General features: G+C 50.5%; 1 protein-coding gene across 1 annotated transcript; it reads left to right on the forward strand.

Annotated features, from left to right (window-relative positions):
- The first annotated feature begins 1,597 nt into the window (after window positions 1-1,597).
- On the forward strand, window positions 1,598-22,888 carry Grk6 (G protein-coupled receptor kinase 6). The gene is made up of 16 exons (XM_051172469.1): window positions 1,598-1,707; window positions 6,388-6,483; window positions 7,380-7,492; window positions 7,625-7,702; window positions 8,028-8,128; window positions 8,435-8,527; window positions 8,630-8,693; window positions 8,814-8,954; window positions 9,251-9,441; window positions 14,376-14,413; window positions 14,502-14,591; window positions 15,318-15,526; window positions 15,618-15,755; window positions 20,784-20,921; window positions 21,004-21,138; window positions 21,776-22,888. Exons 1-16 carry the CDS (start codon window positions 1,656-1,658, stop codon window positions 21,827-21,829), a joined length of 1,731 nt encoding a protein of 576 aa, XP_051028426.1. The 5' UTR covers window positions 1,598-1,655; the 3' UTR covers window positions 21,830-22,888.
- Window positions 22,889-24,148: the final 1,260 nt, after the last annotated feature.

The raw sequence follows: 24,148 nt of genomic DNA on the forward strand, positions 1-24,148 counted from the left end.
ATCCGGAAGGTTCTTTCCACTCTCCACTCCATCAAACCTCCACACGCGCGCATTGTCACGCAGCCCTCCGGTCTCACTTGGTGCCTAATAGTGCACTAGACAGAGCTATCGTTTGTGGACACAAATGGTCCGTCTGTGAGCAAACTTGGTGCCTTCCATGATCTAGCTGACACCCTTGCTTCTTGTCTCCCCTCAGACCGCTGGACTCTGGAGCTGCCTCTTCTGGATCTACTCAAATGTCACAAGCCTGAGACCATTCCGGTCTCTTTAAGGAACTTGAGCGTCGGGCGTGCTAAGCTCACATAAGGCTACATCTCCAGCTTGTTCTAGTAGCATGGTTTACTCTGAAAACCGTTTGCAGAATAATTGCCACTGTTCCCCCCCCGCACCCCCCCCCCCGCCCAGCTCGTTAAGCACTGAGTTTGGTTTTCTTGCTGTCACCCTATATCCGGCACCTGGCTGGATGCCTGAGATAAAGCAGTAGCAGTATTTTTTTTTTCTCAGTAAGGAATAAATATGGATCAAAGACACCTAGCTGAATCTGGTGGTTCCTTAATCCCCGAGTTGGGGTAAGCCTCCGTTTCCTAATGTGCGAAAAGGGGTGAGGAGTAGGAAGTGGGGTTATTGAACTGTACCATGTTGGTGAACTGCAAAAATTCGGACTTGTTTTCCCCTAGTCTCGACGTACAGCCAGCTACTAAACATCCTGGGCCTGAGCTCCCCACCTGTACAATGGGTGTGAACTCATCTCAACGACTTGGGGTGGCAGCGATGCCTTATAAGGCAGCAGAGGCCGAAGGCGGCCTGGAGGGTGGGTGGAGAGAAATCACAACATCCGGCTGCGGGGGCGGGGGCGGAGTGCGGGGTGCGGGGTGCGGCTGGACCAGAAGCATGCGCCTCTGGGGGAAGCAGCAGCCTCCTTCAGTCCTCTGTCCGCTTCGGACCTGCGCCATTCAGAAGCAGCTGGCCCAAGAGCCGACGGCAGGACACACATCCTAACAAAGCTATTAGCTGGCCAGCAGGATACACAGCGTGGTCGCAACAAAACCCTAGAAATCCCGTGGGTGAACCTAAGGCACTCGGTCACGCCCCCATCCGATAACCCAATCAGATCGCAATGCTGCAAGGTTGACGCTTCCTTAATCCAATCACATGTTTGGGGTCCGGGGCGTGGCCCTCTCCCTCTTCCACCCCCCCCAGGGCCCACCTCCGACTCCCAGGCAGAGGCTCGGCCCTAATTGGCAGCTCAGCATCCTACCAAGGCCTAGAAATTCGAACCTAGAGGCCGTATCCCGCCGGCAGCCCAACCAGGAAGAGGCGACGCAATGAGGCCCGCCGCCTCCCCGTTGGGGGAGAGTTCTCGGCTCCGTGGGCGGGGCAGGAGAAAGAGGCTGACCAATAGTAGTCCGGCGCGGGGACCGTCCGCTCGTCGATTGACTGAGCCAAGTAAACAGAGGGCGGGGCGGGGCGGGCGCCGGTGGCCCGGGAGGGGCGCTGAGTGCGCGGCGGGCGGCGGCGGCCGGGGAGGCCGGGGAGGCCCGGGAGGCCGCGGCGCGGTCAGTGGAGCCGAGCCGAGCCGATCACCATCGGCCCCGGCTCTCGCGGGCGGTCCCGGCCGGCAGCGCGGCCTGGCGGGCCGGGCGGCGCTGCAGCCCATGGAGCTCGAGAACATCGTAGCGAACACGGTGCTACTCAAGGCCCGGGAAGGTGAGGCCAGGAAGGCGGGCGGCCAGGCCCGGGTGCGGGGATCGCGGACGTGCGACCTCTGAGCTCCACGGGGTGCCCGGGCCCCAGCTACCCTCGTGCCCTGCAGTCTGCACCCAGACTCTTAGCGCAGACTTGAGCCCTTCCGGCTTGCCGCCGCACCTGCCCCCGGAACCCGGGGCCCAAGGAGGGGCGAGTGTCGCGCCGCGGCCCTCGCGGCGAGTGTGGGGGGTGAAGGAGAAAGGGGGAAGGAAGAGAAAAAGTGGGACGTGAGCCCCAGGAGCGTGTGTCTGAGGCCTTTTCTAGGTGAGAGGCAGGAAGGTGCCCCACGTGCCCCAGGCCCAGATGCCCTGAACAGCACAAAGTTGGTAATCTGTAAAGATCGGAGAATGAATGAACCGGGCTTTTGCATATACAACCCAACGGACATGGGGGAAACTTCTGCACACATACGTTACCAACAGAACCACCACTCACTTGGAGCCTCTGGACACTAAAAAACGGGTGAATGGGTAACGATTTTTGCATTCAGCAAGCCTGTTAGGGTAGGTGCACAAAGAAATAAACGGGAGCCCAACGGGTGTTGGGACTGGAAGGTTAAAAGCCTGACTGGAAAACCAGCCAGGTGGACTTAGTGTGTGCACATGGATATACTGTGGAGTAGCCCTCATTGGTTTCACCCCAGATGTTATTAGCACCTACTCTTCGAGGGTCCTAGGTGACTAGATCTTAAACTCACAGCCACTGCCACCTCGGCGACATAATCATCAGACACCTGTACTGCTCTACTCTGTCCAGGGTGCTGGGGAACCAACAGTGGACAAGATTCTTTTTGGAACTCCAGGGGGAGGGACATGGTGACAGTTTCCCACTCTTTGATGGGTTTCCAGACGGAAAAGGGTCACAGCCTCTGTCTTCTGTATCAGGTAACAGGTGGGAACTGAGGCTCAGCCCAGAGACTAACCTTGCAAGACAGTAATAATTGGCCCAAGTTTAGGCAAGATTCCCAGCAGATTTTATAGGAAGCTCAGAAGCCCCCAGTGTGGTGCAGCCCCCGATGTCCTTTGCCTGCTGAGCGCAAGTCACACCCAGGGAGGTGTTTGGAAATGGGATGGGCAGGCTGGGTCCCTAGTGCCCAAGGGAGGCTATCTTATCTCCTGCCCCTTATCAAGCTCAGGGGCTGGGCCTTCCTCTCAGGCTCTGGGGGCATCTGCCGATTCTGTTCTGCCTCGTCATCCAGCCAGCCAGGGAGGAGGGGTAAGGAGAGCCAGGGCCAGGCCTCACTTCCTAGGGCTAGCCAATTCCGGGCCCTGGCCTGCTGAGGGCATTGCCTTGCTGTGCCAGACACTGTGGGCACCTTGGCATGGTCTTTGCTGGATCTTGGGTGAGGCATATAATAGCATGGCAAGAGTAGGGGCTACTGCCTTCCCTAGAGGACTTATATCCTGGACTGGCTATGACCCCCCCCCCCCCCCCCCGCACTCCTGCATGGCCTTTGACATGTTTCCTGTCCCTTAATATCATTTTTTCTTTTTTCATATATAATTATTAAGGAAAGCCTCATTGTCATGGAGTTTTCTGATGCTCATGGACTGACTGGTTGTATGAGAATCATTTCACAGAACAGCTGGCAGCTTGGGGCCAGCTTCCCAAGTGTCCATAGACTGTCTGCAGTTGGGCAACCTGTGCCGTATGTATGCAGTTGGCTCTTTTTTTTTATTCTGTTTTTGAGACGTCTCACTATGTGTGTATCACCTCGGCTTGCTGTAGACCAGGCTAGCCCTGACTTCGGAGCTCCGTCTGCCTCTGCCTCCCAAGTGCTAGAATTAAAGGTCAGTTTTGCCTTTTTAGTAAGCGCTAGTCATGTTAGAGGCGAGGAACTTGAATTTGAGGACAGGGCTTGAATTCTCTCCCACCGTCACTCACCACTCCGAGCCTCCGTTTTCTCGTGAGCGTGTGCGTAATCTGGTGAGTTGGGATGGCCCTGGGCTTGTGCACACTCAGTTGGGTTTTCTTCCATCCCCAGGTGCCAGAGGCATACCGGAGGAAGGCAGGACGGGGTGCAGAGGAGCCCCACAGATTGGCAGCCAGTTCTACGACAGGATATTATTTGCATGCGACTTTTTGCTCTTGCCTTGATACAGCCGGGAGGAGGGGAAGGAGGAAGTGACTGCTGGGGGAGGCCAGCAAATGTAGGGTTGGGCGAGGGACCTGGGTGGAGGGAGAATGGGAGGAGTTCTCCTTCTGGGGAGGCCTTGCTGGAGGTTCAGGAGGTGGAGGGCTCTTCCTTACTCAGAGTGAAGCAATGGCTGTGAGGTACAGGCTGTAGCAGGGCCACCAGAGGGTTTCTCAAGGGGACACTGCAGCACTTCCTCCTTCCCCACAGGCCCAATTAGGGACCCAGCCCTGCTCCTTTCCCAGAAGGCAGCTCCTCCCCTACACTATTTACCCTGGGTCTGATAGGTTCAGTGCTGGGGAAACTAAGGCCAAGCAAGGGAAATTGATTGTCCTAGGTTGTCAGTAAATTGGAGCTGGGTCTTAACCTTTTTATACAGCCCTGCTGAGTGCTGAACAGTGTTTCTCCCATGCACCCTACAGCCTTTCTGAAGGTGCCATGAATCTTGGGTGCTGCTGGGGATGCCGTGGTGGCCAATGTGTACACTGGAGACTCAGGTCTAGGAGGTCCTAGGCTCAAGTCCCTCCCACCATTTTTTTTTTTAAGATTTATTTATTTATTAAGTGTACAGTGTTTTGCCTGCATGTGTGCCTGTGCTCTAGAAGAGGGCACCAGATCACAATATGGATGGTTGTGAGCCACCATGTGGTTGCTGGGAATTGAACGCAGGACCTTTGGAAGAACAGGCAGTGCTCTTAACCTCTGAGCCATCTCTCCAGCCCCTCTCCCACCATTCTTAGTGTTGTTCCAAAGGCACTTGTGGCTCCCACTCTGATATGCCGTTTGCCTGCAGTGTGGGTTTTTTGTTTATTTGGTTTTTTTGAAACTCTGCCTATGTACCTCTTGCTGTCCTAGAACTCATTATGTAGACCAGGCTGGGCTCAGCCTCACAGAGATCCTGTCTCTGCCTCCCTAGTGCTAGGATTAAAGGTATGTGCTCTTAACCACTCCAGTCCCCACCCCAGCCTTATTAATTATTTATTTATTTATTTCAGATTTCTAGCCCAGTTCCCACTGTCACCACTTCAGTAGGTGGGGTGGGAACTGCAGGAACACACATTTAACTTCTGTCAGGCACGGAGGCATCCCAGAAGGTTCAGCCAAGTAAAATAAGGCAGGTCTAGGGGCATCCTGTGCGCCAGCCCCCTGCCACCGCCTTGCTGTGGGCAGGGAGATAATTCTGGTGCAACACTTGGTGTTAGGGACCTGCAGGGCTTGCCCAAACTGCCCTTGGTATCTCAAGCATGCCCCATATGACGTAGAATCTCTGGCTGGCCTACCTTGGCATCCTAGGTGACACTCTCTATTGTGGTACCATTGTCAATTTTTTTTTTTTTTTAAGGCCAGGGTCTCACTATGTTGCCCTGGCTTTCCTGGGACTGACATTTAGACCAGGCTAGCCTCAAACTTAGAGATCTACTTCCTTCTTGAATGTTGGGATTAAAGACGAGTGCTAACAAGCCTGGCTTCTCCTCTTCCTTTCTTTCCTTCTTTTTTATTATTTTATTTTATTTTTTTCCAGACTGGGCTTCTCTGTGTAGCCTTGGCTGCCCAAGACTCACTTTGTAGACCAGGCTGGCCTCGAACTCACAGTGATCTGCCTGCCTCTGCCTCCCAAGTGCTGGGATTAAAGGCGTGTGCCACCATGGCCTGGCCTGCCTGCCTTCCTTCCTTCCTTCCTTCCTTCCCTCCTTCCCTCCTTCCCTCTTTCTTAGTTTCTCTCCTTCTCCGAGACAAAGTTCTCTGAATAACCCTGGCTGGCCTAGAACTCACTCTGTAGACCATGCTGGTCTGGGATTAAAGACATGCATCCCCATGGCCTGGCTCCTTGTTTACTTTCTTTCTTCTTGTTTTGCTTTCTGTTCTTTTGGTTTTTCGAGACAGGATTTCTTTGTGTAGCCCTTGGGTGTCCTGGACTAATTTTATAGACCATGCTGGCTTCGAACTCACAGTGATCCGCCTGCCTTTGCCTCCCAAGTGCTGAGATTAAAGATGTGTGCCACCTCTGCCCACCCAGCCTTGTCTACTTTCTTTTCTTTTCTTTTCTTTTTTCTTTTCTTTTTTTTTTTTTGGTTTTTCGAGACAGGGTTTCTCTGTGTAGCCTTGACTGTCCTGGACTCTCTTTGTAGACCAGGCTGGCCTCGAACTCACAGCGATCCTCCTGCCTCTGCCTCCCGAGTGCTGGGATTAAAGGCATGCGCCACCACGCCCGGCCGGGTCTACTTTCTTGACCTGTAGAATTCCTGCTGAGTAGGGAGGGGGTCGAGTGAGGCTTAAATGTCCTCATTGCACCTTTTGGTTCCCATCCTTGGAGCCCTTAGGATGGGTGTCCAGAGGGACTGTGTATGTCCAGTAACTTGTCACGGCATCCTGGAGCATGTGGAAGAAGTCCCATGGCAGGCTTGGCCTTACCAGACCCTAAGGCCTCTGTACCACACATTAAGGGGAAGATTGGAGGCACGTGGCTCAGAACTCCAGTGAGACCCAGTTCCTGATTGCTCTTGCAGGTGGTGGCGGGAATCGCAAAGGTAAAAGCAAGAAATGGCGCCAGATGCTGCAGTTTCCCCACATCAGCCAGTGTGAGGAGCTTCGCCTCAGCCTCGGTGAGGTGTGGGTGGAGCTGCAGGGGGCTGGAGGGTAGGGGTGGGGGCTACCCATGAGACGCCATCCCAGACCTTGCCCTAGCCACAGGGGCACTGTGGGAGAGAGGCTGTCCAGGAAGATGGAAGCTGCACGGTCCAGCCCAGTTTCAGTTCCTGGGTCTGAAATGGGTGGAGGGCAGAGAATCGGGGCTCACTGTTATCAATGGAGTGGGCATGGGGGAAAGAGAGGAGGCATGGGCTGGACTGGAGGGAGTGGGAAAAAAAGACTTAGGAAGGAAAGTCAGCTTGGAGCCAACAACTTTGGATATTAGTCCTGTGCTTAGAAGCCTCACCTAGGCCTGACCTGAGGCACCCATCAAAGCTAGAGCAGTAGGAAAGAGTTACTTCTAGAAGGGACAGAGGGGTCACCCCAATCCCTGCTTCTGCTTGGAACAGTACCTAAGGTGGCCCAGGCCTCTGCTGATGGTATGTGGGTAGAACGTACCCTGCTCAGCAGGATGGAGGCCCAGCTGAGAGCAGAGGAAGCCACAGCTTCCTCTCGCACTTTCGCCAAGCAGGCAACAGGTGTAGACTTGGGCTGGGCCGGAACCTCACAGACCACACCCAATCCCAGAACCGACATGCGTATCTGTGAACTACCAGGGCTCTGGAGGCCAGATTCCTGGCTGTGTGACACTGAGTTGAATTAATCGACCTCTCTGGGTCGCATAGGCCCCAGGCTACACTGGAATAACAGTGATGCCCAGCTGAAGATGGCAGTGAGGGTTCTGAAGAAGATATTAGCTACCCCTCTTTGGGGCTAGAAGTTATTGGATCCCAGATGTGGGGTATAGACCAGTGTGCCCTGCCAATGAGTTCTAAGTCTGTGACCCAGCAGCTCCTCTCTTGGCCTGCAGAACGTGACTACCACAGCCTGTGCGAGCGTCAGCCCATTGGGCGCCTGCTATTTCGTGAGTTCTGCGCCACAAGGCCTGAGCTGACCCGCTGTACTGCCTTCCTGGATGGGGTGGTGAGTACACCGCCCCAGGGCCCAGCCCAGCGCTGAGGGCAGGCAGAGGTCCTGGCCGCTGCTCTTTCCCCACTCCACTCCCACATCTGTTGCTCCTCCCAGCCCCAAGCTTCTTTGCCTCTCACCCTGCAGGCTGAGTATGAAGTGACCCCTGATGAGAAACGGAAAGCATGTGGGCGGCGACTCATGCAGAATTTTCTGAGCCACACGGTGAGTGAGCAGTGATGGTGAGATGACAGCAGCGGGCAGGGCCCAGTGACAACTGGCAGAGGGGTGACCACAGCCTGGGCAGCGAGTGCCTTGGAGCTGTTCCAGGCAGCACCGTGGGCACGGAGCCCACGTTGGGCTGAGCTTGGGTCAGGCAGCCTGCCAGTGAGGGGCGACAGGAAGGGAGATCGGCAAAGAGTCAGCCAGCTAGTGCACTACCTACGCACAGCCACCCTTCGTACCCATAGACCTCTGCCAGTGCTACCCTCGGAGTAGGCAGTTGTCCAAGGAAGCCCTGAGCATTGACCTGGCTGTGGCCTGTCCCTAGGGTCCTGACCTCATCCCTGAAGTTCCCCGGCAGCTGGTGACTAACTGTGCCCAGCGGCTAGAGCAAGGACCGTGCAAAGATCTCTTCCAGGAGCTGACCCGGTAAGGCTCCAAACCCACGAGTCTGGAGTTATTCTCGGGTAGGGGCTTCCATGGGCCCTGAAGTCTGAGGCAAGCTCAGTTCCTCTTCCTGTCCGTGCTGTTTGAGTTTAGCAGTTGCCTCCCTTCTCTGCTTCAGCGTGGTATGCATGTGTTCTTCATGGTGCATTAGTGAGATGGCCCAAGAATAAAGGTGCTGCTCTGTGGGCGAGGCATACACATAACGGGGGGGGGGGGGGGGGGGGGGGGCCTTCAGACAGGGAATTGGGCCTATTCGGGGCTTACCTATAATCTGAACCTTTCTTAAAGGCTGACCCATGAGTACCTAAGCATGGCCCCTTTTGCCGACTACCTCGACAGCATCTACTTCAACCGTTTTCTGCAGTGGAAGTGGCTGGAAAGGTGAGCTCCTCCCGGGCCGGCCTGTGATAGGCCAGGTGGTGGGGTCTTCTCAGGGGAAGCCCTGCTTTTGTAAATATTTGTTTCTTTTACCCTTGCCTATAGGCAGCCAGTGACCAAAAACACCTTTAGGCAGTACCGAGTCCTGGGCAAAGGTGGCTTTGGGGAGGTGAGTGGCTACCCGGTGTCCATGCAGAAGACACTAGATTGGCTGCAGTAGGCCTGGACCCTCCCACCTTCAGCAAGAGCACGGCAGGCCCCCATATGTTCATGTCTACCCTGGCTACAGGTGTGTGCCTGCCAGGTGCGGGCGACAGGCAAGATGTATGCATGCAAGAAACTGGAAAAGAAGCGAATCAAGAAGCGGAAAGGGGAGGCCATGGCACTCAATGAGAAGCAAATCTTGGAGAAAGTGAACAGTAGGTTTGTAGTAAGTACACGGAGCTCTCTCCCTTCGCCTGGGTCACACTGTCATCTGCATGCCCCACCCACCAGGCTAAAGTCCCTCCCTATTGCCAGAGGGACTGCCCTCTGTCCTGTCCCTTCCTGCCCTGGACAGTACCCAAGAAGGGTGGAGTAGGAGTGCTATTCCAGGCTCAGGAAGCCTGCTGAGCCTAAGGGGCAGCACACAGAAGGTTGTTTGGGTGGCTACCCTTAGCATGAATGTGCACACAGCAGGCGTCCCCTCACGGCTCCTGTCTGAGGGTGTGGGTCTCCTGAGCACAGGTGAGCTTAGCCTACGCTTATGAGACCAAGGATGCACTGTGCCTGGTGCTGACATTGATGAACGGAGGCGACCTCAAGTTCCACATCTACCACATGGGCCAGGCTGGCTTTCCTGAAGGCCGCGCTGTCTTCTATGCTGCTGAGATCTGCTGTGGCCTGGAGGACTTGCACCGAGAGCGCATCGTGTACAGGTGGGGCTGAGCGCGCACAGCTGGCCCAGGGCTCGTCCTTCCTGCACGGGGCGGTAGTTTGATATAATAGCGGCAGCCAAGGCGCCTGTTAGGCTAGACAGTGGGAGGGTAGTGTGCTGGGGGTTTGCCTTTCACAAGCCAACACTGCCACCAGGCGCAGACTCCCTCATCTTTGATAGATTTGAGTGCTTCAGACCTAGGTTTTGGGATCTGGCTGGCTGACCGATGTGTGAATTCTGATTTTTGTGACCTTGAGTTAGTCAGGCTTCCAATATGAATTCTATTTCTGGGAGACGCTCATTCCTGCCTTGCAGGTGGGCTCAGTTATTTTTTTAAAATGACAAGTATTATCTGTAGGCCCAGCTAGCAATCAATCAAGACACAGACACTTGTTATATATTTTAAGGTAGCCTTAGTTAACCTGGGGCAGGGCAGACATCAATCCTCTAAATTGCCTCCCATCATGGGGCAGGCATGGGATCCCCGTCTCAACCCCATGCCATCCAATAACTTCTATCAAGCCACCTCCCATTCATAATTCCAAATACTTGCTCATGTTCTTCATCTGGACTGGATTCTCCATCCATGCTGCGGGCCATGTGCTCTTTCTTCAGCTAACCCATGGCGGCCTTCCTCTCTTCCCCTCAGATCTCCTTCTCCTGGTGGTGGTCCTTCTTCTTCCCAGAATTCCTCTCTCTCTAAGCCCCATCTATCTCCTCTGCCCTGCCCAGGTGGGATGGCTTTTTATTAAGCAAAAGGTGTGTCACAGACAGAAAGCAGTAATTAACATCAAAATATATCAGACCATCCCCCAACGTCTCCCCTTTTCTGTCTAAATAAAAAAGGCCATTTTTTATATACAGTAAGTACAATTGTGAAAAATTATAAAAACCAATAGGTAAGACTTACACACATAATTTTTAATCAAAATGTATTTGGCAACTTTGTAGAAAATATTATTTATTCTATCTTGGTAAATCTAAAGATTTCAACCTAAATCAACATGTATTAAAGCTCAAATCTATCAACCTAAAAGTATCTATCTAGACTTAAAAGTATCCTTTTAATTCCTAAACAACTTAAAATCTTAATTTTAAAATTAACTATCTGGTCTTCAACCCCATCAGAGACTTGAGAAGGAATAAACTTAACTACCTGAGTAAAAGGGAAGTGTGGGTTAGCAGCTTCCAAAATGAAAAAATGACAGAAACAGTTTGCTGCCTGAACAGACACCCAACACTCTCTAAAACACTGGAGCATCATCTTCAGCCTTCTGGCCTAGTATATCTGACAGACATATTTGTGAAGCAGGACTTGCTTACCCTGTCTTGGCAGAGTCTGGCCGTCAACTCTGCCTGCATCCAGACTTGCCCATTTTAGGCAGAATTCTGTCTTTGGGAGAAACGAGGATATTTTTGTCCAGTGGCTGTTTTGCCACACTCAAAGCTATATCTACAAGGAGGTTCTTCAATGCTCATCATCTTCTTTGTGTTAGGCTGGGAACTGCCAGGAGTTAACTTGTCTTATTGTCAAAGAATCCTTAAAACAATAAAAATATTTCAAATCCCGTATTCTGTAGGTCTCTGAGGATTTTGAAGACCTTATTTTTACCATACCTATCTATAGAATCATATCTGTTAACCCTTGCATGCATATTCTTATACTTGGCATGACTATGAACTGATCAACAATTGACTTGTCTTAGTTAATTATCCTAAACAGCCTGCAATAACACTATCAGACTCTCGGAAGTAAACCATGTATGAATTGAGCTGTATGTGTACAATACCCCATACCAGAGTAAAATACAGTGTGTGAAGAACAACCCCAGATCTGAATTCCATTTCAGTGCATCAAAATTAAACCTACTTTACATCAATATGTAAAATTCTATATCAATGAATCAAAATTAACCATATTTGTGAGTAACAATTAAGACCTCAAGTTGAAGAGTAGATTCAATAATCTACTTTTTTTTTTTAAAAGATTTTATTTATTTATTATTATGTATACAGAGCTCTGCCTGCATGTACCCCTGCAGGCCAGAGGAGGATATCAGATCACATTATAGATGGTTGTGAGCCACCATGTGGTTGCTGGGAATTGAACTCATGACCTTTGGAAGAGCAGTCAGTGCTCTTAACCGCTGAGCCATCTCTCCAGCCCCAATAATCTACTTTTTGTCCTCTCATCCCTACATATCTCTATACTCCCCTTGCTTTCTTTTTCTTTCTTTTTTTTTTTTTTTTTTAAGATTTTATTTATTATGTATACAGTATGATCAGATCACATTATAGATGGTTGTGAGCCACCATGTGGTTGCTGGGAATTGAACTCAGGACCTCTGGAAGAGCAGTCAGTGCTCTTAACCACTGAGCCATCTCTCCAGCCCCAACTGAGCCATTTCTCCAGCCCCCCCTTGCTTTCTTTACAACCTCTATTTTTATACCTTTTAATGACAGTATATATCTATAGCCTAAGAAAGCAACCAAAAATCTATCCAACCCCCCTTAAGGGAAAACGGTGTCTTTCTCTTAAAGTTTCTTCAAGCTGATTTGGGGTAGAACATACCTGTAGGGGGCCCAAATAAAAAAATGGTTAAACAAGCTGAGAACAGTATTCGTGGTCCAGTCTCTAAATGTTGAGAAATTCCAGGCTTAATATTTCCTGTGTGGGACAATCTGAAATGCTGGACCAATTTGGATCAGGAGTCTTGAAGCTGTCCTTCTCTGATGGGAACAGCAACCAAAGCACTTGGGGCTGGAACATGAAGGATGCAGGATGTCAGCGTCTCGGCATGCTGAAGGAATGAATCCTGTCAGGTCTGATCCAGTGTTAATGTCCAGTTCTTTTATCCTGAAAACATATAATTTCTCACAAGCATTATATAGTCTTAAAAACTATGAAAGTATTAGGTATGCAGGATGCACATGTCTCAGCCAGTCTCAGAGCTATTTCCATGTAGTGGGATTAGCAAGATAAGTTAACTGTTCTGTAGTTTAAATTCATATAGACATAGACTCACTTAACTTAGCAGCCTCTCTTTTATTTTGGTCTGTTTCATTTTTACCTCTTTTAAAGACAAAATATAACATCACCATTGACAATGAACATACAATTATCATCATATTGGGATAAAAATAAGATTGTATAGTTTTAAATGTCCTTTTTTAGGGCTCTGTGGTGCTTGATGTGTAAGCTCGGCCGCAACCTGTTTCCTGAGAAAATGCTTCTCGTTTTAGAAACAAGCCAGTTGCCCTGAGCAGAAGAAAAAGGCATTAAGTTTTAAATAAACATCAGATGGATTTTCATTTTATCTTAGGGTTTATGTATATAGTATGTATCTTGTACCTACGTAGGCAGCTTGTATGTTTGTTTCTCTTTTTAGCTTTGATCCTTATCTTGACCAACAAAATATATTTCTTAGGCGTCGGTATTTTGTACCTGGCTTTTTACATTTGTTGTGGGTGGTTTTGCCTCATCCCTTCTCTATGAGGGAGCCCTGTAGTTTCATGTCTGTCTCCCCGTTCAACCTATGTCTTTACCTTGACCAACAAGACATACTTAAAGCATTTTTATTACCTTTTTCTAAAAAACATAAACCTCAGATTGGTGCGTATCTATCCTTTAGATCAGTAAGCATATACAATCCATTGTTAAGAAAAAGAAACATCACTTTAAATCCTAAGCAGTCTCTTGTAAACAATTTACCAGTAGGGGGTCAAGCCTGTGGAGGCCTGGTTGGAACTCAGGAGTTCTGCCTGGCTTTTGTCTCTATTGTGTTAGGACTAAGGGCTGGTGCCACCACCTCCTATTTAACTATTTCATCTCAATTTTGTCAAAACTTTTAGAAATCTCAGTAAAAAATCAAACAAGGAAACCATAAAAGTCTAAGCCTTGGGTCATTTGTGCCAATTTAGGCTTTAGTTAGTGAAATCCTGTCCACCATTCCTTGGAATTTAGTTATTGTTATCTCTCTTTCGTGGCACTTTTCCAGAAAGCCCTGACAAACACCTTGCAGATAAGAAGCTTAGAACTTCAGCTGCTGCCAACTTTATGGAGAAGAGTTCAGTCCCTTCTCCCTTTCTAGTTGTAACTTAGTCTCACATTTCTCCTCTCTCTGCCTTTCTCCCTGAACTTTTTTAGAGAGGTTAAGGAGAAGTGTGACTATGACTAAGCTCATTGCAAACAAATTCATAAACACCAAAACAAAGCCAAAAAAGAGCCATGAGCCTCCTGCCATGGCGCCTTAGAAAGGGGCCATAGTAGTTTATTATTTTTCTAAGCATTTAACTCCATTTCTCAAGCTAGTCTGCCTCTCCAACTGGCCACATGTATGTAGCCGTCTTTGCTCTGGCCCATGGACGCTCTCTGGGAGCTGTGACAAAGTGTGGATACCTGCTCCACGTTGGGCACCACTTACTGTTTTTAAAATTTATCTGTATTATCAGTATCTGTAGGCCCGGCTAGCAATCAATCAAGACACAGACACTTGTTATATTTTAAGGTAGCCTTAGTTAACCTGGGGCAGGGCAGATATCAGTCCTTTAAACTACCTTCCATAGTGGGGCAGGCATGGATCCCTGTCTCAATCCCACGCCACCTGCTTCTAATAACTTCTATCAAGCTGCCTCCCATCCATAATCCCAAATACTTGCTCATGTTGGTGAAAAATGATGAAGTCTGGGGACTCCTACCCTACAGGTGGGTCCCCCCAACTGGATGGGAGCCATTTGCCACTACCCTGGGAAGTTCCTGAGGCACTGGCTGTGTAGGGCCTTGTCTGCTCCCCTGACTTGGCTGCTGCCTGGGGAGAGCAGGGCTCTTTCACCATGTTCAACACCTCATCCCTGCAGGCACTTGACCTATGAGAGGCTGGCTCTGTCTGGCTCCCGGGAAAATGGGCATCTGACCCTGCCTTTCTCTTTCCACAGGGACCTAAAGCCAGAGAATATCCTGCTGGATGATCACGGTGGGTGAGAAGGCCCGAGCGCGAGGTCGGGTGAGATGGGGCGGGTTGGCCCGTCAATGAACGTGCCTGCTTCAATACCCCTACCCAGGCCACATTCGGATCTCTGACCTGGGACTGGCTGTGCATGTACCTGAGGGCCAGACCATCAAGGGCCGAGTGGGCACTGTGGGCTACATGGGTAAGTCCCTTTAACCTAATACAGCAGTCTCCTGGATACTCTGGTATTCTAGGCCTGGCCTATCCACTCCTGTATTATGGGGTGGATGTCTCCACCTCCGAAAGCAGATATCCCATACTAACACTGCTACGCTATTGTTTTGTGGATTGGGAGACCAAGACTTAGCCAGGTCCCTGGTGAACCCCTGCTATTCCTTTGCTGGATGCTTATTGAACACCTAGGATTGTGTGGGCCTGTGAGAGAGAGGGGAAAAGGAGTGTGTTTCCATGGCAGTGTTCCCTGCACAGCCCATGCTTGGAGTAGCATGCCCATCTGAGATGTAGGCAGTGGAGACCTCGCATGTGGCCTGTGTGACACAGTGCTATCTAGGCTTTCCAGGCCCATCTTGGGTAAGGCATTCCACTTTTACCCTCTCTTCCTTCTACTGTAAAATCTCATGAGAGACTGCCTGGCATTTGCATGGCCCTGGGCTCAACAAACTCCACCACTTGGAACCTCCCCTCCACACCACAAAAACAAAAACAATCAACATGGGGCCCGTTGATGTGCCCCTCCCCACTTCAGGACCACATCGGCTGCCATTGAGAAGATGTGGTCCCCACCAGGCCAGTGGCATGCCTGCCTAGGCGTGGGTGTTTGAACTGATGCCCTGGCTGTTGTTTCTGGGCTCCGCGGCCTCGCTGCTCCTCACTACTGACCCAGCCCTGACTCCCGGCCCCTCCCCAGCTCCAGAAGTGGTGAAGAACGAGCGCTACACCTTCAGTCCTGACTGGTGGGCGCTGGGCTGCCTCCTGTATGAGATGATCGCAGGCCAGTCGCCCTTCCAGCAGAGGAAGAAGAAGATCAAGCGGGAAGAGGTGGAACGGCTGGTCAAGGAAGTGCCCGAGGAATACTCAGATCACTTTTCCCCACAGGCACGCTCGCTCTGTTCTCAGGTACGACCACAAGGCAATGGCTTGACTGGCCGGAGCTGGGGGGGGTCCCTCACCCACTCAGAAGTACCCTAACCACCACTGCTCTCTGCAGCTTCTCAGCAAGGACCCTGCTGAGCGTCTGGGGTGTCGAGGGGGTGGTGCCCGTGAGGTAAAGGAGCACCCCCTGTTCAAGAAACTGAATTTCAAGCGGCTAGGAGCCGGAATGTTGGAACCACCTTTTAAGCCTGATGTGAGTCCTGCCACCCTTGATAATGGTCAAGCAGAGCCAGGGTGTAGGGTGGGGGTTGGGAGGCTTGGAGCAATGGCCAGGTCACTGTCAGTGCAGATGTAGGGAAAATGTCTATGTATGAGCATGTGTGTGTGTGTGTGTGTGTGTGTGTGTGTGTGTGTGTGTGGCACGTGCACGCAAATGTGCATATGCAGATATGTGAGTGTGTATGTGAGTAATCCTAGGCTTATGAAAATGAAAAGCCCAGCGTAACGTGAGTTGTAGTGTGCCAGGCTAGGATGAGGGGTGGGCATGGAGATGCTCCAGGGCATTAGGAGACTGGATCCCTCTCTGTACTATGATTGGTTAGTCTTCCCTGTCAGGTATCTTTCCCAAGGAGTGGCATTGGTGGCCTAGTAGCTCAGGTTTGCCTCATCTTAGTTAGTCACCCAGTGGACAGAGAGCAGCTCTTGTTCAGGAATTTGGAATGAAATTCTAAAACTGTTGGCTGAAGAGCCTCCTCTCTGGACACCTGGATCACATACCTTTCTGACTCAATGGGAATACTCCATTTTCAAAAGAAGCTGGGATGGTAATGCCGTCTCATGACGGTCAGCCCAGCAGCCCCTTTTCAGGCAGAAAATTACCTCCTTGAAAATGGTATTTTAAGATGGGTGTGGGCACACAACTTTAATACCAGCACTTGGGAGGCAGAGGCAGGCAGATCTTTGTGAGTTTGAGCCCAGCCTGATCTGCAAAGTGAGTCTAGGACAGCCAAGGCTCTGTTAAATGGAGAAATCCTGTCTCAAAGGGGGAAAAATAAATTTTATTTCAAAATCTTTATCTTATTCTTAATTACATGTATGTTTGTGTATGTCTGTAGCTAGACTTTGCTACTTTGTGAGTTCCTCTTTTTCCCACCCTTTATTTTGCCCTCGCCCCCTCCCATTTCACCCCCTATCACTAGATAGGAAAGAAAGGATAGAGAGGGGGGAGAGAGGGGAGATCTGAATCTAATTTCTTCTTTAAGCACTACTACTACCAAACTGCAGACCAACCCCCTGAACCATCAACAACCACCACTCCACTTATTGGGGCTCTAGCATTTATATATTCTCAGAAATATTCCCAGAATTCCAAACAATTGCAGAAATTTATCTGCAGCTGGCAAAACCATGCCGCTGTAGAGCATGAGGCAAATCATAGTCAGCTGCTACAAAGCGGCCTCATATCCCCACACCTGTGATGGAAATGCACACATATTCTTAGAATAGTTCTGTGTTTTTGTTGGTAGTGGGTTTTTGTTGTTGTTGTTGTTTTTTCAAGACAGGGTTTCTCTGTATAGTCTTGGCTCTCCTGGAACTCCCTCTGTAGACCAAGCTGGCTTCAGACTCAGAGATTCTTCTGTCTCAGCCTACTGAGTATATTTGTCTATTTCTGTGCATGTTCATATATATGTGTGTGTGTGTGCATATCTATGTGTATGCCTATGTGTGTGCATGTCTGTGTATGTCTATGTATATGTCTATGTCTGTGCATATCTATGTATATGTCTATATATGTGTGTATGTCTGTGCATATCTATGTGTATGCCTGTGTGTGTGTGTGCATATCTATGTGTATGCCTATGTGTGTGCATGTCTGTGTATGTCTATGTATATGTCTATGTCTGTGCATATCTATGTATATGTCTATATATGTGTGTATGTCTGTGCATATCTATGTGTATGCCTATGTGTGTGCATATCTATGTCTATGTGTATGTAGGTGTGTATGTCTGTGAATATCTATGTGTGTGTGTGTGCGTGTCTGTGTGTGTGCATGGGTATGTGGACAGGACTGCAGCTGCCACAGAGGCCAGAAGCTTCCAATCCTCCTGGACATGGAGTTACAGGTGGTTGTGCGCCCTGATTGGCATGTGTTTGAGGAATCCACCCAGAGCCTCTACAACCACAGTCATGCTTTTAACTGCAGAGCCGTCTTTCTAGTCCCAGAATTTCCCTCTGAGAGAGTTTTACCCACGAACTAAGCATCTTGACTGAGTAACCTGCAGGCAAAATGTCCTCTAGATATCAGAGCCTAACAGAAGAAACCCTGCTCAAACTTCAGCCTAGTTTGGAATCTGTTGGCTCGATTGGCCAGACGTATCACTGGGCTTTGTGCTGGGCTGCTAGACTCTGTCCATTGGCCCTGCCACTTCCCTGTACAGAACCTGAATTCAGGCTTCTCTTTAATATCAAAGAAAAAGTTCTGGTTGACCAGGATTGGGTCATGTGCTTGCCCCCCACCCCCACATTAAGTATGTGGACACTGGGTCCTGTGACTGACAGTTTGTCAGGAGCACTTGGGAAAATCTTCAGGTGATAGGCTCATAGGTCGATGGCTGTCAACCACATGTATTAATGCATTTGACAAGTACCTGAACACCTATATGTGTTGGACCTCGGAGATAATAAGGTTCACAGACCCAGCGCTATCCTTATGCTCTAATGGAGAGAAACACCAATGTAAGCCAGTAAGCAGGGATGGCTTTCAGCCTGTCCTCAGTGTGACAGGACAAAGGAGCAGCCTCAGAAGGATGAGGCCTGTAGTCATTTTAGACGGTAAGCGTTGAGAAGCAGATGCTTAAGGAGAACTGAAGGAGAGCCTTGCCAAGATGTGAGGGCACGGGCATTCCAGGCAGAAGGAGCAGGCGGGCACTGGCCCTGCGGCAGGATCAGCCAGGGACACAGAACAGCAAGCATGATGCCAGTGTGGCAGGAACAGTGTCATGAAGCTCTGAGGATGGTGAGAGACCTTTGGGAGGGGTTCAGCCCTAATGTGAGGTGTGGGAGTGGGTCGTGGAGGATGTGAGTGTTAGCTGGGGGAGCCCGGGAAGGAGCCTCTGAGCGATGGCTCATCGGTTGGCCTCACCCTCCTGAGAGGGTGAGCGTTGTTAGTGAGCTGGCATTTGAGCCGCACAGGTCTGACTTCATTGTACTGCCTCAGGCAGTAGGTGCTGAATAGGTTGATTCCTATCTCTGTACACATCATCTGTCTCTGAAATAGTCACACTGCCCGTGGGTCACTTGCTCAAAGGTAGAAATAAAGTCAGTATCTTGGAACTTAATGTTAAAAGCAGTAGATGAAAAAGAAAAAAATTTTTTAAAGATTTATTTATTTATTAAGTATTCAGTGTTTTGCCTGCCTGCCAGAAGAGGGCACCAGATCTCACTGTAGATGGTTGTGAGTCACCATGTGGTTGATGGGAATTGAACTCACGACCTTTAGAAGAGCAGCCAGTGCTCTTAACCTCTGAACCATCTCTCCAGCCCTGAAAAAGCAACCTTGACTATGGGTTTTTTTGTTTTTGTTTTCAAGACAGGGTTTCTCTGTGTAGCCTTGGCTGTCCTGGACTCTCTTTGTAGACCAAGCTGGCCTTGAACTCACAATGATCCACCTGACTCTGCCTCCCGAGTGATGAGATTAAAGGCATACACTTCCATGCCCAGCTTTTGACTATGTTTTGTTGTTGTTGTTTTTAAAGATTTATTTATTTATTATACATACAGTATTTGCCTGCATGTGTGCCTGCAGGTCAGAAGAGAGCACCCAATCTCATTATAGATGGTTGTGAGCCACCATGTGGTTGCTGGGAATTGAACTCAGGACCTCTGGAAGAGGAGCCAGTGCTCTTAACCTCAGAGCCATCTCTCCAGCCCTTGACTTTGTTTTTTAATCTTTAAATTTATTTTTACTTACATGACTGCATATGTATCTGTGTTTGGGTGTGTGCATGCAAATCCCTGTGGAAGCCAGAGGTGTCAGATGCCCTGGAGGAGCAGTACAAGCTTTTAACCTCTAGGCCAGCATATGACAATAATTTTTTCATGAGGAAGAGGAGAGGGCAGGGTTTCTCTATGTAGCTCTGGCTGTCCGGGAACTCTGTAGCTCAGGCTGGCCTTGAACTCAGAGATCCACCTGCCTCTGCCTTCAGAGTGCTGAGATTAAAGGTGTGTGCTGCCTGGGCTGGAGAGATGACTAGTGGTTAAGAGCACTGACTGCTCTTCCAGAGGACCTGGGTTCAAACCTCAGCACCCATATGGCAGCTCACAACTGTCTGTAACTCTAAGATTTGAGCCTCTCGCGTAGACATGTTTGCCAGTACTTTATTCTTCTTAAAAGCTGAATAATAGTCTGTTACATGGATATAAATTTTATTCATTCATAGTTGACATGAGGATTTTTTTTTCCTTTTGGGGGTGAGGCTATCAGGAATAATGCTACCTGCTTTTATTTTTTGAGATGAGGTGCCATTATGTTGCCTTGTGCAGTTTTGAACTCGCAGACTCAAGCATTCTTTCTGCCGTGCGCAGTACATACATTGCCACAAAATTACAAAGTCATATATGCTATATCCTGTAGGCTCTTCCAGGCTAGAGGTGCCATCTGACGTGATGGTGATAATAGTGTGTGTCACTGTAAGTGGGTTAATAGACACCATGTGTGTGCTGGGGATGGAACCCAAGGCCCCGAGCATACTGACCAAATGCTCTACCACTGAGCTACACCTCTATGGTGTAGAGGTGAACTCTCACTTCCCTGGTGGTATTTTAATTGGCTTCTTTTGTGGTAAGATTTTGAAAGCAACTTAGAGTTAGAGAAAAAAAAATGCAGAGGCCAGTTCCAACAGGACCCTGGAAGGTGGTTCTGAAGACCAGTCCAGTACTGGACTACTAGAGTGGAGACCCCCTCTAATCCCTATGTAGGGAGCCATGCTCCCCTTCCCACCCCAACCCCAGCCACATGCCAGGCAGTCCTGTACAAGCAGACAGCCAGCTCAGCCCAGCACCAGGCCTGTTCAGAAACTGCACAGTGAAGTCATGATCCTAGTCTACAGAGATGAAGACTGCCTCAGAGGGCGGGGCTGGGGCTGGGGGTGGCGGGCACCTTACCTCTCTCTCTAAACCAGGGAGCTGCAGGTGTGCAGGTGTCTCACGGCAGATCCAGGATAAGGGTGACTGACATGAGACGTAAGGCCTCCTGACTCCTGCCTCTTTCCACCCCCAGCCCCAGGCTATTTACTGCAAGGATGTTCTGGACATTGAACAGTTCTCTACAGTTAAAGGTGTGGATCTGGAGCCCACTGACCAAGACTTCTACCAGAAGTTTGCCACGGGTAGTGTGTCCATCCCCTGGCAGAATGAGGTAGGGCTTACCCTGCAAGTGGGCTGGGCTCCAGGTAGGGCACCCCTGGGACCAGCTCTCATGGCTGCCTGTTTCTGAGTAGATGGTGGAGACCGAGTGCTTCCAGGAACTAAATGTCTTTGGGCTGGATGGCTCCGTTCCCCCAGACCTGGACTGGAAGGGCCAGCCCCCTGCACCCCCCAAGAAGGGATTGCTACAGAGGCTCTTCAGTCGCCAAGTAAGTCCTGGCAGAGTCCGACCTGGGCCTCCAGCCTGCTCCACTGGGATAGTGGGTGGGAGGCAGAGCCGGTGCCCTCCTGCCCTGGGAGTGGGCATCTTCCAGCCCTTCCAGTGGTGCCTAAGGCGCCTCGTTCCTGCCTGTCCCCCACGCCTGGCTGGTCTCATGGCCTCTTTTCTCTTTCCAGAGGTGAGCAGTGTGGGCTCCTCATGGGTTGGCCTTGCTGCCTGACTGTGGGGAGCCCCAGGCAGTCCTTCCATGACAGAGGCGAGATGTAGGAGAAAGAAGTCTGGTGCCCACCTTCCCTGCTCCCTCCCTGCTGCTTGCCTCCCTGCACCCTGACCCCTTCAAGCTGCTAACCTTGCTTAGCGTCTGTCTCCTTGGGCCTGAGTCTGTCCAGAGAATGGACAAAGGCCTTGCCTTGACAGACCCTGGGAGCTTCCTAGTCTTTCTTACTTCAGTCTATCGCCAGAAAGCTGTACCCTGACACCACCCATGTTTGGCAGAGTTTCTGCTCTAAGCCTTGTGGGAACCCCACAAACCTTCTCTGGGCATAACACTGGCCCTGGTCAGCCTTAATGGTGACTAATGGCACCTGCTGTGCCTCTCTCCCTCCATGTCTTCCCTGTCCCTCCAGGATTGCTGTGGAAACTGCAGCGACAGTGAGGAAGAGCTCCCCACCCGCCTCTAGCCCCAAGGCAGAGGCCCCCACCGGTGGTTGGCGGTAGCAGCTACTCTCAGTGACGTTTACAGTTTTGCACAGTGGTGTTCCCCATTGTCCACTCAAACCGTGGCCTGGGGAACACAGCCGGAACTGTCCCCAGTGTCCTCCGTCCCTCAGCCCCTGGCCCAGCTGAGTTTGACCAGGCCTGGGCCATCTTGGGACAAAGGTGCGTCCCTTCAGCTCTTCTCTGTGGAGCTCGGGGCTTTATGTATTTATGTATTTGTATGAATGTATATAGCTTCCAGAGCGTTCTCAGTTCCACCCTGGACATGGCACCCCAGGGCAACTTGCCCTGGCTGGAAGAGTCAGGAGCTGGCAGAGGAGCCAGTGCCAAACTCAAGGCTTCTCAGGCCCAGCCCAGATGAGCAGAGTATGGGCCAGGTCAGACCTCTGGCCACCATGGACCTCTAAGTGAGGCTTGTGCTGCCTGGCATTGACGTAGGCCGCCACCTCCTGGTTGCCCAATGCTTTCACTTTTCCTCAGCCTTTGTCACAGCTGGAGATGGGGCCTTTGTATCCTGTAAGCCTGGGCCGCAGTGCAACCACAGACTGAGCTGACTGGGGCCCATCAGACCACTGCCCAAGATGGGTCGCCTTCTGCCTTCCAGCTCCAGAGCACATTATCCCTTATTCTGAATCATATCCTGAAGATACCTTTTTCAGAAATGCCCTAGCCCAGGCCAAAGGAGGGGTTAGAATTAGCCTCCAACATTCCAGAATCCCTCATAAAAGTAGACATGTGCCCAGCAATAATCTACCCTTCCTTGTGTGTGCCTGTTGGGGGCGGGGTGAGTGTTTATCAGTGTGTGAAGAGGGTAGGGGAAGGCTGTGCCTAAGCCCCAGACCCTAGCCCTGGCCTTTCCCAGACTGGTGGCTGACCTGATGCTAGTGTTAGGACAGCATGGGACCATAAGGCCCTGGCTTTTCCATATTTAAAGCCAATGTAAGCTGCCACGTGTCTGTGTGACCAATGTGAGCTGCCATGTGTCTGTGCAAATACAGTCTGAGCACAAGGCTGGCCAGCCACCCCTGCCTGCCTCTTTTTATTTCTGGTGTTTCAAGGATTCTTACTGATTTCTTGGCCCAGCTGGATTGGAGGTGGACCTGGGATGGGACAAGAGGTTGCCCTTCACAAGCCCAGGAGTCCTAAGGACTTTTCAAGCAACCAGACCTTGGTGTGGGGACTCGGTCTCCGGGTTTTTCCACTCCTAGGTGGGACACAGCTTTGGGTACCATCTACAGTGTATGTGTGACTGCTCAAGAGGCAGATATATGTGACTGGTCTTTCAGCTTTCTGAGGCCAAGGTGGCCTTGTAAACTTGGGAGACCTGGAGAGGTAAGTGTGAGCTGTTAGAAATGCTGGCCCTGAGTCAGTGTTAACCTGACTTGCTGTGTGTCCACTCCAGTCTTGCACACATGAGATCCAGCTCTGTTTTCTCTAGAAATATTAAATGTGGGTGGACAAAGACTAGAGGTGACTTGAGTAAGAAGGGTGTGGCAGGGGTAGGAGGGACCAGCCACCTGTGTTTCAGAGAGAGTTTTCTGAAGTTAGTAACTACCAGGTCCTGAAGCATCACCTGGAAAACAGGAATTGACAAGCATTGGGGGCGGGGGGGGGGCAAAGGAAGGGAAACCACCTGTGCAAATTTTAAGGGACAAGAGCTGTTTAGCCACAAACTCCTCCGAGGGCCTGTAGCTTCCCAAGAGTCCCTGGAACCACCTTGCCTGTGAGCTGGGCACCAGGTACTATGAATGACCCTCTTGTCTGAGTATATGCATATCAGCTGTGAGAATATGAAACAACCAGGAAGTGCTTCTGGGGCTAGCCTGGAACTCACTGTAGGAAGGCCAGACCGGCCTCAAACTTTCATTGATTCTCCTGCCCTTCCTGTACAGTGTCAGGGTTTGTGTGTGCCATCATGTCACGCCTGGCTTAAGCAGGTGTTAACTCTTAAGCTGTCTTAAGGGTTGCTGACAGATGTCTTCAGCTGGGGCCATCTAGCAGGTAGAATGTTGCTAATGGTTCTATCCATGCAAAGGAAATAAGGGGCTCAAGGTTTTTTTCATTGGGTAGAAATGAAGATGAAGAAAGGGTATGCAAGGGTGAGTGGGTGCCATGAAGTGCGCTGCCTGCTACTGGGTCCAGACTCTTTTTCACCTTAAACCCTACCTGAACTTCCCAACAATACTCCACTCCCTACGCAGCCCTATGTTGAGAACTAGGGACCCAGATGGAGTTGAGGTTCCTGCCAGCTTGTCGCTAATCTGGTAGGCAGGGAGAGATGG

Source organism: Acomys russatus, chromosome 3 (assembly GCF_903995435.1).
Source record: "Acomys russatus chromosome 3, mAcoRus1.1, whole genome shotgun sequence".
NCBI classification, from domain to species: domain Eukaryota; kingdom Metazoa; phylum Chordata; class Mammalia; order Rodentia; family Muridae; genus Acomys; species Acomys russatus.